The 15,248-nt window shown below is 26.9% G+C and overlaps 1 protein-coding gene across 1 annotated transcript; it reads right to left on the reverse strand.

Moving 5' to 3' along the window:
* Positions 1 to 3,159: 3,159 nt before the first annotated feature.
* Positions 3,160 to 3,713, reverse strand: LOC129915432 (uncharacterized). The gene is made up of 2 exons (XM_055994973.1): positions 3,552 to 3,713; positions 3,160 to 3,450 (listed from the first exon to the last, which is right to left on the reverse strand). The coding sequence occupies exons 1-2, from the start codon at positions 3,676 to 3,678 to the stop codon at positions 3,161 to 3,163; spliced, it is 417 nt and encodes a 138-aa protein (XP_055850948.1). The 5' UTR covers positions 3,679 to 3,713; the 3' UTR covers position 3,160.
* Positions 3,714 to 15,248: the final 11,535 nt, after the last annotated feature.

The following is a 15,248-nucleotide window of genomic DNA, read 5'->3' on the forward strand; positions in this document are numbered from 1 at the left end:
TATATTTGAAAAATTGTGTAATACTAGAGTAATATTAGTGGTACCCTATTGAAATTTAGCAATTATGTTATTTTTAAGATAAGAAACAAGAATCTACAGTGTCTATAAAAATATCATGGTTAAAAGGGTGTTTTTTTTTTAGTGAAAACCAAAATGATGGGTCACCCTTATGAAATTTGGTAAAAACATTGATTTTGGGATGGAAAGCAAGAGTTAAGAGTTTTCATAAGGGGGGTTTTTTTTCGAAGAGACAGTAAAATCTGTAATTGGTCACAAAAAGCCAATGATTCATTTTATATTTGGTTTTGATGCCAAATTAAACGTTTATACTCAAGTTCTTAGACATTTTTTCACGAAACATGAGTGTTACAATTTTTTTGTATTTCTTGATTTTATGTACTATTTTACCTGTACTATTAAAAATCTTTGCTATTTTGTTGAAATTCCTTTAAGCTCTAATCGCAAGAAAACTATATTACTGTTAATTATAGTAAAACAAACAATTTAATCCCTTATTAATGCTTAATTAAGCTCTTTAAATGAATTAAAATCGCACATGTAACGTAACAGTCTTTTCCTGTAACGTAAGAGTTTGAACATTTTTCCTCTCCACCACAGGTTTGAAATTTTTTTCCTGTAATACAAATTTGGCTAAAAACTTTCATTTTTAATCCCAGTAGTGGCGTATCATATTTTAGAAAATGTAAAATTAATACCAAAATATCGTCGTTTTCCCCAATACCTGTTACTGTAAGAAATATTTCTATACCTGTTATTTTTGTTTACATAAGTAAAATGAAAAAATGTAAAATTATTACCAAAATTTCGTCGTTTTCCCCAATACCTGTTACTGTAAGAAATATTTCTATACCTGTTATTTTTGGAATTATTTTACATATTTTACATATTTTGGGTATCCAAATTTCATTGTAATTACAGACAAAAAAATAACTTCAGGTTTTAGTTATATTTTGCATAAGATACGCATTTTATAACTACTGAAATTGCCACAATTACAGATAATTTGATTAAATAAAATTTTATAAGTGGTCAAAGCGCGTGTTTGTATCGCAAGGTTGGGGCAAAATGACATTTGTTCATATATCTGACGAACTTTTGATTTGTTTGGATAATTCTTTAAAAATAAATTATAGTATTTATAATTATCTATAAAATGAGACCACAATCGTTATTGTAACCATCATATTGTAGAAATACTCTAACTCCGAAACTCTCCATGTACTAGTCAAAAGTGAGAAAAAAGCTAGTTTTTTGCTAGTAGGCCGAGCAAATTTTGGGAGTAGAGGTACAACTAAAATATAAGTACGCAGTTTTGCAGCCATACGCGTCTTCCCAAGTAACAATTTTACTTGCATAAGGTCCATTTTCTTCGATTCGGCAAGCTATAGTTTGTATACGTTTAGTTTAAGTCTTACTTACGCCAATCATCCATTTTGGAAATAAAGGAGGTCTCCTTAAGTCTATCTCGAAGTGTTTAGAGGAAGCCTTGTAAATATAAGTTAAAGAAGACCTTTATAAGACCTGTTTGAACCGTACTAAAGAAGCCTTGTGTTTTCAAGTGACAGAAGGCTTTCATAAGACCTGTTCCAAGAGGTTCTTGTAAGTATGCAATGTTTTCATCTCATAAGTATGTAATGTTTTTCACCAGTAAGTATGCAAAGCTTTTATTCAGCAGATATGCAATGTTTGTAACGCTTTAGAAAAAAACATTGCATTTCAATGTGAGGTTTCAATTAGCTCCCAATTTTCCACTCATCTTTAATATTCTAGCATGGTTTACTGGTAAGGTGCTGGCTTGGTATGCAGAGGTACGTGGGATCGATTCCTGGCCGGGCATGTGATGAAAATAAAAAAATGTGTTCTTTTTCAATTAAAATAATATTCCTACCATTTCAGAACAACAGAAAAAGCAGTAAAATTTCCGAAAAAGGAGAAAAAAATATATGGAAGAAATGAAAAAAATTAAATAAATTGAAATAAAATAAAAAGTAGAATATGCAAACAGAAAAAATCAAAAGAAAATAAAAAAAATTAAATTAAATTCAATAAATTCTTTTTTTTTTTATTCATAAATTCAACATGTTCTACAACACCTTCAACAACTTCTATAAGGCCTATCCTACGCAAGTGCATTAAATAAACCCTCTGCAGATAGACCTCCGTAAGGCCATTTTAAGTTGTTTGTCACAAGCTATTAGCTTGTGGATTACCTGTGAAGGAAAGTCCTATGTAATTTCGGTAAAATGCTCCAAAATGATTTGTATAAGAACTGTCCTTCTTGTTATGAAAGCCAAAAAATAATCATTTTTAGCAAAAAAACAAAACCGACTTCCATGGATCAAAACTAGGTTTTATGGTTTTTAAAATAGTTCCTATGGCAAAAAGTGAACGAAATTTAAATGGGACCACACTGCAGCCACCAGCTATCCAATACAAAAAAGAATTATCAAAATTGGTTCACTCAGTCCAAAGTTATGCGGTAAAAAACATAAAAAAATACAGACGAATTGAATACCTCCTCCTTTTTGGAAGTCGGTAATAAAATAGCTTGCATTGACCCTTATGAAAGCTAAATTGTTACTTGGGTTAATATCGATTTCAAATGTCTGACAACTCTAATTTTCTCTTTATACGGTTTTTGGGGGGTTAAATAACTTAAGTTTTCCACTTAATGTGAATGGGCTAAATTTATACTTTTTGAAATTATAAATATACAAGCTGGTGCTTTATTATTTTTCCTAAATCTAGAAATTTTATCTAGATGTGCAGAATGTATACTTTGTTTATTTTTTTTTTACCGAAATAGATAAAAACAATAAATTAAAATTGAGGAAAAAAACAAAAACGCCCTCTCCCTTCTGGAAGTGGAAGCTTCTAAAAGCAAAGACGAGAACCTTCGAAGACATTCTCGAATTTCGAATAAAATTAAGTGTTGCATATTCTTAGTAGTAAATAAAGTGATTTATATAGTGTGCTTATTTGAGCATAAATAAAAGTTACAATTGGCACTCGAATTTTGAGTGCGGGGTCGGCTAGTATGAATTAATGTACATATCTTCCTTTAAAAATAAAATTCTGTATATTTTTTTAAATGATTTTTCTCCTTTAATTTATTTTATTATCTTAATAATAGTTTTGTTTACAAATCGTCGGTGCTTGGAACTGGGTCAACAGCAATTTCAGCTTGAGGAAGTTTAGGTTGTGTTAATGGCCTGGGAGGTCTGATTGGATCTACAGCAATCTGAGGTGGAAGCTTAGGTTGTGTCAATGGTTTAGGATGTATTCTAATTGGATCTACAGAAATTTCAGCTGAAGATGGAAGCTTAGGTTGTGTTAATGCCTTTGGAGGTGTTTTCAATGGAAATTTTCTGAAGAAAAGAGAAGAGAGTTTCGCAGGGTCTACATTTTCAACAGTAGCTCCAGGTTCACCTGAAAAAAAAAGAAAAGAGTAAAAAAAATTGTTAATACCTACAAATCACAGTTAAATGGATTTAATTTTTTAATGTTTATTATACATTTTTTAATATTACCATTTGAAATGACATCCTCAGTATCAAGTTCTTTTGGAGTAGGATGAGATATACGTGGTGGAGAACGAGCAGCTGCTAAGTTCAAAACGATGGTTAAACCAACTAAAAATACTAAACTCGCTTTCATTTTTAAAACAAAAATTAAACTCTACTTTCTTCGAAAGTAAAACTTTTGATAATATTTTTAAAATTGAAAATGTTCTGCTTTTTATACAAAAAAAAAATTAGAATAACTTTAAACTGTTGAATAAGCAAGAAAATGTGCGAATATTTTCGTTTCTAAAACAAATATTGTTCATATGCAACGTGTGTATTATTTAGATGTAGATTTTGTTTATTCATGTGTGCATACATAGCCAAGAAAAATAAAAACCCAAAGCCTCGTGGATATATTTGCAGCTTTATTGAACCAATTTTTTTTTATAATTTAAAAAGTAAATACAAAAAAAAGAGGTATCAAATATTTGAGCAGACTTATATTAGGCTCAAAACTAAGAACAGATTTTAAGGAAAAATAAATGAAAGAGGGCAGATGTGATTAAAGATAAACTGATAAGAATGTAATTTTAGATTTAATGAGGGCTTACGGTTACTCAAAATTGAATAAATATGTAAATTGAAAAAGTTTTGAGTTTCCCCAAACATAAACTAAAAATTATTCAATTTGGTGATACGAATTCATGAGAATCAACAAGAACGAACATTTATTTGAAAATATTAGCTTGTAAGATTAAACAACTGAAATAATTGCTACAGAGTTGTTTGTTGGCCCAAATATCGACATTTGAATAAAAAAATAAATTAATTTTAACTTGTGATATACACTCCGCGTCGCTTGAATAGATACACTTTGCCTAAAATAAGAGCGATTACAGCTTTGGTCTGGTGACAAAGCTGATTTTTAGTTTGGGATTTTCGAAGAGACACTTATTATTACCTAAAACATTTAGCGGGGAAATTTTTCCACAGGAACATTAAAAGCTATTGCGAGTTTCATCAGAAGGGAAAAAATAATGTCCGCTGAACAGTTTTTGTTTTGTTCTTCGCCAGAATTAAAGTGAAAATAAAAATTGTCAGTCGCATATTACCTAAGAAAAAATTCAAAATACGGGGAGGTTTCCAAACGTGAACAGCTTTTTCGCCCGAAGCTCACAATAAGGGAAAAGAGAAATTTAAATTTACTTATTAAAAATGGTTCCAATTTAAGGTTACATTTAACACAAATCAAAACTTCTCCTATATTTCTGTAAATACTATTAGATGGATTTCCAGTGGCATGAAATTAAAAAAAAAAATGTTGTGAGATCGGGACTATTACCAGAATAAAGGTTTAGATAAGATAATCAAATATGACACCGTTGGAAGATCGTTTTCTGATGGATCACAAAAACTATCTGTGCCCAGCTGAAGGAAAAGTTAAAAGAAAGTAATTTCGTCAAGCTCATAGACTTAGAGCACTCAAGCCGGTTCTGCGGAGTCAGACTGACTGGTTTTGCAACATTTTACTACTTTAAAAATATCATAAATTGATAAAAACTGCATAAGAATAAAATCCTCTTTAAAAAGTATACCTACTTGACAAAACTCGAAAAAAAGCTTGACGAACATTTTTCGAACGGCACTACACATATTAAAAAACTTCGAAATAACGGGTTAATGTAAGTAAAGAAATTATTAAACCGACAATAAGGCATATAACATTATCTTTTTTTGTATTTTGGTGACTCAAATTTATGAGAATCAACAAGAACGAATATCTATTGCTTAATTTAAGCTTGCAATAATAATGAAATAATCGTCCACAATGTATAGCGTGTTGGCCGAAATATTGAGATCTTTTGCTAATATTTCCAAAAAAAGCAGAAGAAAACATCAAAAAAAGGTCTAGAAATTTAATTGTTGGACAAAATGAGCCGACTTAACTACAGATTTTTATCTATTTTATTCTATTTATTCTTTTTTATTGCGATTCCTTTGAATATTACGTGATCAAAGCTTAATCAAAATCCTTACAGTTGTTTTCGAGAAAATTGAAGGGGGCCTATTACATAATACAAAACGAACGGCAAAACAACGATAGCCACGACAAACGATAATGGATTAATTCTTTTTACAAGCGCAACTAACTTCACTCCTAATTGTGACTCAAAATTGGCTATATAAACAAAAAAAAAATAAAATTAAATTTCTAATCTTGGTAAAACTGTTTTTTTTTTCTGATTGTATTTTTTAGTATTTCCACACCATAAATAACATAAATAAGATACTTTTTCTTATGTTTAAAAGAACATACGCGATACGCTTTTCCAGCCATCGATGTTTTTTTTTTCCGGAGGTCCACTTGCATTGAGAGTGTCTGCCAAATCCAAAATATTTTGGATTTAGTCTTGGCTTGGGTGTTGGGAAAATAATTCTTATCAAGGCCGGGATTGTTTTACATACATTTGATAACAACATCCATTTGTTGACGGCCTATTTAATGTATAAAATATTTGATTATTTTCATTCTTCATTTCCAAATATAACGTATTCACATTTTTTTGCCGAATATTAAACGACGAATACAAAATTTATTTATTTACATCTTCTCTTCCAATTAGTTTTTTATTTTAATTATTTCAAGAGGAATATCACTAGTAGACACAAAATATTTTCCACAACAAAACCAAAACGAAAGCCAAACGACAGCAAAATGTAAGTCGTATTGAAAAACGAGTATCGTTCACCTTAAACGATTATCGTTTTACGCAGTCGCGTGTCATCGTTTTTATACGATAATCGTTTTACGGAGTCGCTTTTCAACGATAACGAGCCGATTTAAACGATAATCGTTTTACGTAATTGGCCCCCAGTATTTATCTCAGTTTTCTTATGGCAGTTTTACGATCTAAGCGAGAGGTAAACAAAAAATACAACTTTTCGAATTCCATAGAGGCATGGAGGACATGACAAAAATCAACATTATAATACAAAAATTCATGTAAATAAAATCATACATAAGTCAACAAAACTTACAACAACAAATACTTGATTTGTTTTTATGGAATAAACACATATTTTTTTTTACTAAACAAACTACACTCATGGCCAAATTTAACAGAAACCTTTTTTTTTTAATTAAAAAAAAACTCAGGGTGCTTTCATAAATGCATGGTTGCGCAAGTCTGACGAATGCAAAACTTGCATTAATGCAAATGACAAATGTCAGGTGTTCATAAATGTAAAACGCAAATATTTGCAGCGCAAATGTGCAAATGAAAAAATTCCCATGCGCAATGAATTTTAACTTGAAGAAAGAAGGAACATGACGTAAAAAATGATAAAGCTTTCCTTCATTTCTCAATTCTACCAAAATTTTGATTTGAAATTCAAAATTCAAGTAAAAATAAAAAAAATAGCCTCGAATTCCTTGGATATAATAAATTTGTAAACATTGAGAGAAATGTAATAAAAAAGTTTATTTTCTTAAAGGATAGAATTGGTTTATTTTGGAGAAGAGGATGAATTAAAACTTCAAACTTTTGACAAATGACGCAAATCAGAAAAAGTGTTCATAAATTCAAAGTAAAATACATGCGCAAATAGTTTTTCTGACATTAGTCTGTAAACAAAGCAACCATGCAATTATGAAAGCACCCTCATTATTGTCTTACATTTCAGCATTATTTTCTTTTCTTAGAGAAAACAAGAGTGAACTTTAATTCAAGAGATGGAATGATAAATACATATATGGAGAAAAATTGGGGAGAGATTTTTTGGTATAAATTTTGGTATACTAGATAAAGTCTGTATACTACTAAAGGTGGATGGATCTAAAATATTTTCACAGTTAATTCAATACATATTACTCGTAACTTACCTTTTGAACAATATTTTCCAAAATAAACCATAGAAAAAAAAACTTCGCATTATTTTTACTTATATATTTTATTTATTATTACGGTAAAATATGTACGAGTTTTAACAAATATATTTTCTCTATTTTTGTTTTTCTTGTTTAATTCATTTTTATTAATTTAAATATTTTTTTTTTGTTTAAAACTTAACTTTCAATCGTTCTCTTAAAACATTCCCAGCTTTAACAAAAAAAAAAACTTTTTTTTTAAATTTATTATCATCATGTTAATTTTCAATTTCTTTTTCGTAATTTTTAAAATAATTTTCTTTTCAATTTATATTTAAGCCGAATATTTTAAGTATATAAGAAATAAAAAACAAAAATCATTTCCCGAAAAATATAATAAATTGTAAGTAATTCAAAAAACTAAATAATATTTTACGCGTTGATTTATACTAGCATTTGCAAAAATCAATCTCAATGCAATTTTTTAACATTTCCTTGCACTCGTTAATGGATTAAAAATTTATTTAATATATTTTTGTTTTTAATTTATTTTTTTGCATTTGCTTTTGCTTTGCTTTTAATTGTATTTAATTTGTTTGTTTTATTCTTATATACTGTGAATTTTTAAGAAAAGAAAACTTTCGAGTTTTTGTTTTTTTTTTTTTGTTTTATTTTAAATTTAATTTTTTTTATATATATATATATTAGCCTAAGAGCACATTTCGATCAACAAGTTTATTTTCAAAAAAATGCGCATATTTCGTTCATCTCGAAACTGATCGTCAAGACGGCATAATGATTTTTTTGTTTTTTATATTCTTTTTAAAACTTATTTCTGTTCTTATTAAAATTTATTATCTTTTTTTGTTTTTTTTTTTTCTTTGTAATACTATTCAAATTTTTAAACTTGTATATATATGCATGTATATATATATATATATATGTATATATATAATTTTTTTTAATTAAATTTATTTTTTTCTTTGTTTTTTTTTTTTTTTTATTATTATCACAGTCGAATCATAATAGATTTTTGTTGTTTTTTTTTTTTTTAATTTTTTTTTTCAATTATGAGTCTGAGTGATGTGAGAATAGGATTTTTTTTTATAAATTTTTTAACATGAAGATGTTTTTTGTTTTTCGTAAATATTATTTTTTTATATATATTTATTTTTTTGGTAAAGAAGTGTATGAATTTTTCAACTGTGTAATTGTTTTTAAAAAATAAAAAATTGAAAAAAAAAAATAAAATAAGGATAATTTATAAAAGACTGGAAAACATGTACCTACATTTTTATGTTATTTGTTTGTTTTTGTTTTGAGCAAATTTGTTTTTTTATTTTCTTGTTCCAAGTTCCAAGTATGTTGCTTTAAAGATTTAAGAACATTATTTTGTCTCCTTAATCCTGTTTTTTTTTTTTTTTTTAAGAAAATCCTTTCTAATTTTTTGGAATTAAAGTTATATTTTTTTATATTTAAGATTATTAGGCAAATTTGTTTAAAATTTTTTATCTCCGTTAGTAGTTGGAAAGTATGCAAGATTAGGAGAGAGATTTTTATATATGTATGTATATATATATGTATTTATTTTTTTTTATGTTTTGTTAAATCTTTGAAAGGAACTCCTTTTTGTAAAATCTAAGGTTTTATTTTTTTCATCTTGTAGTGGATTTAAATTTTACTAATTAGTTTACTCTGCTAAAGGTACTTATGTAATGACGATATAATGTTTGCATGCATTTTTTGAAATTTTAATTAAATTGTTATAAGAGTTTTCTTGTTATTTTTTTTTGGTATATGACTTTTATTTATGAATTAATAATTTTGGAAACTAAAAGAAAAAAAAAATTGGCAAAAAATATGCCAAGAAACTAAAGATATTAACAGGACGCACGAATTTTTTTTTGTAAAAAGGGATTTGTTGTTAATGTTTTTTTTTAATGAATTTTGCGTCCTGATTCTGATTCTTGTGTGTGTTGTTGAATATATTATGTAATTTTTTTGAATGTAAATATGTTTTGTTTAAATATATATTAAATATCTATGTAAAACACTCTCGCCAATTTCAAAGGCGAGGCACGCCGTTTTGCATGCAATTTCTCTATCTATTTTTTTTTTATTTAATATTTTTTTTTTTGTTTTTTAATTCTAAATAAGAATAATTATTTGTTTTCCATTTGTGTTATTTGTTATTTATTGCACAGCAATATTCGTCTAATGAAAGGATGTTTTTCAGTTTTTTTTTTTTTTTATTTTTTTGCTTTTCCGTTCGGTTTTTAATTTCTTTTTTTTTTTCTCTTTAATTTTTGTTTGTTTTTAATTTAATCCTACACGTATGTAATGTATATATATATAGATATATATGCAATATAATTTTCTTATTTCCTTGTAAATATATTTATTTTTTTTTTTTTAAGTGTAACTTATCCGAAAAAAATTGTCTAATTTTAGTAGAGGAAACATAATTTATTATAGTTTTTTTTTTTATTTAATTTAATTTTTTATATTAATTTTTTAATGAAGATTTTCAACTTCATTTTTGTATTATGTTCTGCTACATTTTTTAACACATTTTTTTGTTATATTATGTCTACGGGACTATAAATTTTATATAATTATGATTTTTTTGTGTTTTTTGTTAATAATAATTAATTAATTAATTGCATCAATGGAAAATTGTAGTTAGGTACTTTAATGATTTTTTTTTTGTTTTTAATTTTTTATGTTTTTTATTGATTAAATGTAACAAGTTGTGTTTTTTTTTTATATTTAAATTTTTAATACAAGAGAGAACCTATATAAAAAATGTATAAGAAATTCATTGTTTGTTGAGTACATATAAATTTTCTTGATGTGTATCTTGAAGAGACAAAAAATTGTAAATATAACTTTGAATAACAATCAAATCTACCTACGGTTTTTTTTTTTTGAGAGAAAAAAGTATCTACGTAGATTTTTTTTGTTTTTAAATGTATGTTTCATGAGATCGGAATAAAGTTATATTCATTTGAAAAAATATAATTCTACACAAAATTTTGTAACGACTACTTTTTTTGAAATTGATTTTGTTTTTATGGTTTTGTTTGATTATTTTCTGATGATTAAATTTTGGATCAAAATAAAATTTATTACTTTTTATTATTTAACTTTTTTTTTTGATAAAAATTTATTTAAGGTTGCTTATTGTTCTGAAATTTAATTTAATGTATTTTTTTGTTGTTATTATTTAGATAGGATCTCTCGATTGATTGTTTAAGGTACTAGAAAAAGTTTTAATGCAGCTAAAATATTGTTCTTTTAATTTTGTTGTTAATTTAAATTTTGGGTTAAATATTGGAAAAGAAAATAATTAAATAAAATGTATGTTTTTTTATTTATTTTGGAAAATACCTGTTTGTTTATTATGATTTTATTTTTAACTTTATTTTATTTATTTTTATTAAATTTTATTTTATTTTTATTTTAGAAAAAAATAAAACAAATATTTTACTATTTATTCTTATATAACATACATACTAACTGTAACTGACTTTCTTTCATTTATAATATTTAATATGTTGTTTTTTTTTTACTATCTCTATTTTTTGCTAATAACGATTTAGCTTATTAGATAAATATGTATGTAGATGTTTTTTTTTTTCTTTTGTTTTTCTTGTATTGTATTATATGAATATATTTTGAATAAGATATAGATATTTATGAATATATATATGGGGTTTGTTTTTGTTATTCTTTTTCTAACAATATTTCTAAAATATTATTATTTTTAATAGACTTCCATATTTGATTGTGTAAAATATTTAACAGAGAGAGAGAGAGAGATAAACAATATGACAACATTTATATATTAAATATACAACAAACAAAATTAACAATTAAAAAAATAAAATTAATGTTAAATTTAAATTAAAATTTCCTCTATAAATTAATATTTTAATTATTAAAATAACAATGAATTATTATGAATATTATATCCATCCCTTGTGTGACCTATACAGGTGAAAATGTATGTATGTAGTGTGTTTTGTTTCTAAATTGATGTATTTTTTTTTAATTATGATGTATTTCGAAAGTATATGCCATCTTGTTTAGTTTTATATTTTTTTTTTTTATTTATTAAATACATATATAATTTTTTTTTAGTTACATATCACAGATCCAGTACTTTGAATTATTTTTTTTGTTTTTTTGCATTTTTTTTTTGCTTTTGTGATAAAAGAGCTATGAAATGGAGTGCGATTTTATGTAATGACAATTTTTTTTTTTGAAATTTATTTGATTACTATTATGTAACGAAATTTATGTTATGGAATTTTGGAACTAATTTTTAAAACAAATCAAATTTTAATAGTAATTTGTATTGAACTAAGGAAATCGCATTTTAATTTATTTGGAAGATTTGAGTGGTAAAGTGCCTGATAGTTATGATTTGTAGCATAAATTGTTTTGTTGTTGCGAGGGAAATTTTAGTAGAAGTTGGTTTAAACAGAAAAATGTTTAAATTAACTGTTTTCACACTTTCGACATTCTAAAGATTTCTTAATTATTAAATTAGTTGTTATTGTTGTCAAATGATGGATGTTTAAAAGTTACACTACATTAATTAGTATAACTTTTAAACATCCATCAGTACCACCACTGTCTTACCTGAAAAATTGTTTCAAATTAAAAAAATCCTTTTATTGGCTATGCAACCCATGTTAATATCATATTCTCTGTATGGACTTAGTTTTGGACGTGTTTCAATATTGTTTAATGTCAATTAATTGTGAATTTCAGTTGCGATTTTCTAGAATTGCAATTCTATTTGTAAATCGTATACAAACAATGAGTTCATCTTTTAGATGAATTATTTTCAATTCTTTTGTGATTTCGATTTAACTTTGTGAAGGCACTAAAATTTAATTCAAATTGGTTTTCTCAAGGAAAAAATAAAACAAAAATTCATATTGTTGGATGTATACGAAGAAAGAAAATTAATCTCAATTTTGGGAGATCTATTTCATAGAAAGTTTATCAGCATATCGATATTATCATCTACTTTTATGCAAAAAATTCTACTTTTTTCCAATTCGAAATTTAAAAAATTCGTTGCTCAGTTCAAAAATAGTGGATACGAGTTCTATACATTCTAATATATGGAAAATAACAGAAATTAAATTGTAAGTTTCCATTTTGTACGACAACTTTTTCTTCGAATGACAATACGGTCTTTGAGTTTCATTTGCTAAAAGGACACTATTAGTGAATAGAATTACTAAAAGAACGGCCCAATATTGACGTTTTTTAGTGACTCCTTCCAAACTATTTGGTATTGCAATTTTCTTGAGACATGTTGGAAGAATGTTAACAATAAAATTACAAGAATTAAAGATTCTGGCCATTAAATTGAAACAAGAATTTATTATTTCGACAATTTTGAATCGATTCCAAACTCCCTCTTTAATTTTTTTTATCAGGAAAAATTTTCTATAAGATTATAATTCACACTCAGTTGTGACGAGAATTGCTGTTCTTCTTGACTTCCAAGACTTTTTACTTTAATGACAAGGACATTAACCTAGTTATCTGATAACAATAGAAAAAGAGGTTGAAAAATCCTCTGGGACGGTTCAAAAAGGAACCAGAAAAAAGGAAAGGATATTGTAGTAGCTGAATGAATCCATTTTACAAGGTTAGTAAGATTCAATCAAAACAAAATTTTAACAGAAATATTTTTCCTTGCCCAGAAAAACCTATTTCGACTTTCATCGAATAGATAAACTGGTTTCTTGTTCGTCTCAAAAAAAGACTTGCTTGTTTCCATTTCATCGGCAAAAGTCGTAATATTTGAATATACGAAAGTGTTCTTTTTTTGTGGAATATGCTAACGTAAACTTTGCATTATGGGTGAAAAATAGTAGGTAGGGTAGGATGGTATAAGAGTGCGCGGTTGATAAGAGTGCGCATAGCGATTTTCTTCGGTTTGAAAGGGAATATAAGACTGAATACACTTATTTTGGAAAGATCTAAGTGAGTTTGATCTGCTGTCAAAATTTCATGTAAATGTGTTTGTAAACAGAGGTGCTAGTTAAGTTTAAGTTTTTTAGCACTTTTTTTTCCAATTTTTCTTGCCAAACAAATTAAATTTTCCGCTTAACAACAAAAAATAACAATAAACAAAGTATGGGACATTAAAAAGTCAACAAAAAGAAACATTTAAGGAACACGTAAGATTGGTCATAAAGTGCATTGTGAAATACATACATATTCTTCGATTACATGTCTGGACGTGTAAGAGTGCGCACCATGATGATGTATAAGAGTGCGCGGGTTAAAAAAGCAGTAAATGCTATCCAAGGCTTCAAAATAACTGGCATTTGTCCATATACCAGCAAACAGCAGCTAGAAAAAGCAATTCCAACCAAAAAGAAACCAAATACAAGTTTTACAAAAAACAAGCGAATGAAAGGAACTAGGAAATATTGAAATTTTCTCGGAATTATTAATCGAAGACTAAATAGATTGTTCCTCGTGCAAGGAGTAATGGGTCGATAAATAGTCTGTTTATTTAAAGATAGGCAGTTTTATTTGCGACTTTTGTGCGAACTTACACCTGTACGCAGCTGCGCACTCTTACAAACTAAGCCGCGCACTCTTACACAATAGGATGTATAAGAGTGCGCAAATTACTTAATGTGGTATTTTGTTTATAACTATTGAATTAATAAATTTTTGTTACCAGTTTTAAGTTTTTTTCGTTGCTTTGATTATAAACTAAAAACTATATATAAAAAAAAGTAGTTAAATTCTTCTTGTTATTGTTTTATTTGGTGTTTTCTCTAAAATGCGCACTCTTATACCACCTTACCCTACTGTGTAGACAAAACTTCACCATTTGTTCTTCCTTCTCAATGATAAAATATTTATGTTACTTTTAAGAAAGTCCGAAAAAGTTCGAAAAAGTATCAATACGTACATTATATATATGCACCCTCTTTAAGGAAACAAATTTCCAGATAATACACTTTCTTCACGAGACCAGGCTGCATTTGCGGTGTAGCCTGCTTCCGACATGACGTGACAATCCATAACATTGATTACGTCACGGAATATCTACTACAAAAAAATCAGGAGGGAATTTAATTTGGTTGAATATCGTAGACGAATTCAAATGATTCAAAAAAAAAAGCCCAAATTCAAGAGGAGATTGTTTATGCCCATTCAACATATTCATTTCACTTTTTTCTAATTTCAAATTTTAAAAACCTTCATTTCAGTGTATACAACTAATACTTTACTCAGTCTTCAAAAATCTCCTAAATAACCAATCAAAAATATTCAAGTAACAGTGTCGATTTTGAAAGAAATCTATGGAACAAATGGGACAAAAATGAAGCTATTTCAAAGGCTGTTACAAAAAAAATTCCGACGTATATCGATCTTCCATCATCGAGTTCCATAGAAAGTTTAAGTTTCTGTTAGTTACTGTTCAAATTAAAATAAAATAATTTACTAGGGGACCCTAAGCTCAGTTCGAGTTTAAAAAATAATTTTTGAAACTATTTATTTTATTGGAGTGTTTCTTATTCATGCTTCATTCAATCGATTTTTTCTGCAATATCCGGATTTTTGTCCATCAAATCAACCAAAGATTCCATTTGTTTTTGGTTATTTTCACTCGTTGGCTTTGGGAAGAATCCGACAAAGACTCTGTGATGCTAAATGAAAATCAACTCTTTGACAACTCATTAAGTAAAAAGTAAAGTGTTGTCAAGCATTCCTCAAAGAATTGGTATCGAAATGGTGGTAATCAGCAGTGTTTTGAAGCTGACAACCTACCTACCTGTCATACATTATTCAAACAAACACAG

This window comes from Episyrphus balteatus, chromosome 3, assembly GCF_945859705.1.
Source record: "Episyrphus balteatus chromosome 3, idEpiBalt1.1, whole genome shotgun sequence".
Lineage (NCBI taxonomy): Eukaryota > Metazoa > Arthropoda > Insecta > Diptera > Syrphidae > Episyrphus > Episyrphus balteatus.

What these genes read in the sequence shown, in the direction of transcription:
- LOC129915432 (XM_055994973.1), bottom strand. Translation starts at nt 3,678, where the DNA reads ATGAAAGCGAGTTTAGTATTTTTAGTTGGTTTAACCATCGTTTTGAAC. An exon ending in TGAGGATGTCATTTCAAATG is followed by an intron (nt 3,451 to 3,551) that starts GTAATATTAAAA and finishes TTTTTTTTTCAG; the next exon opens with GTGAACCTGGAGCTACTGTT.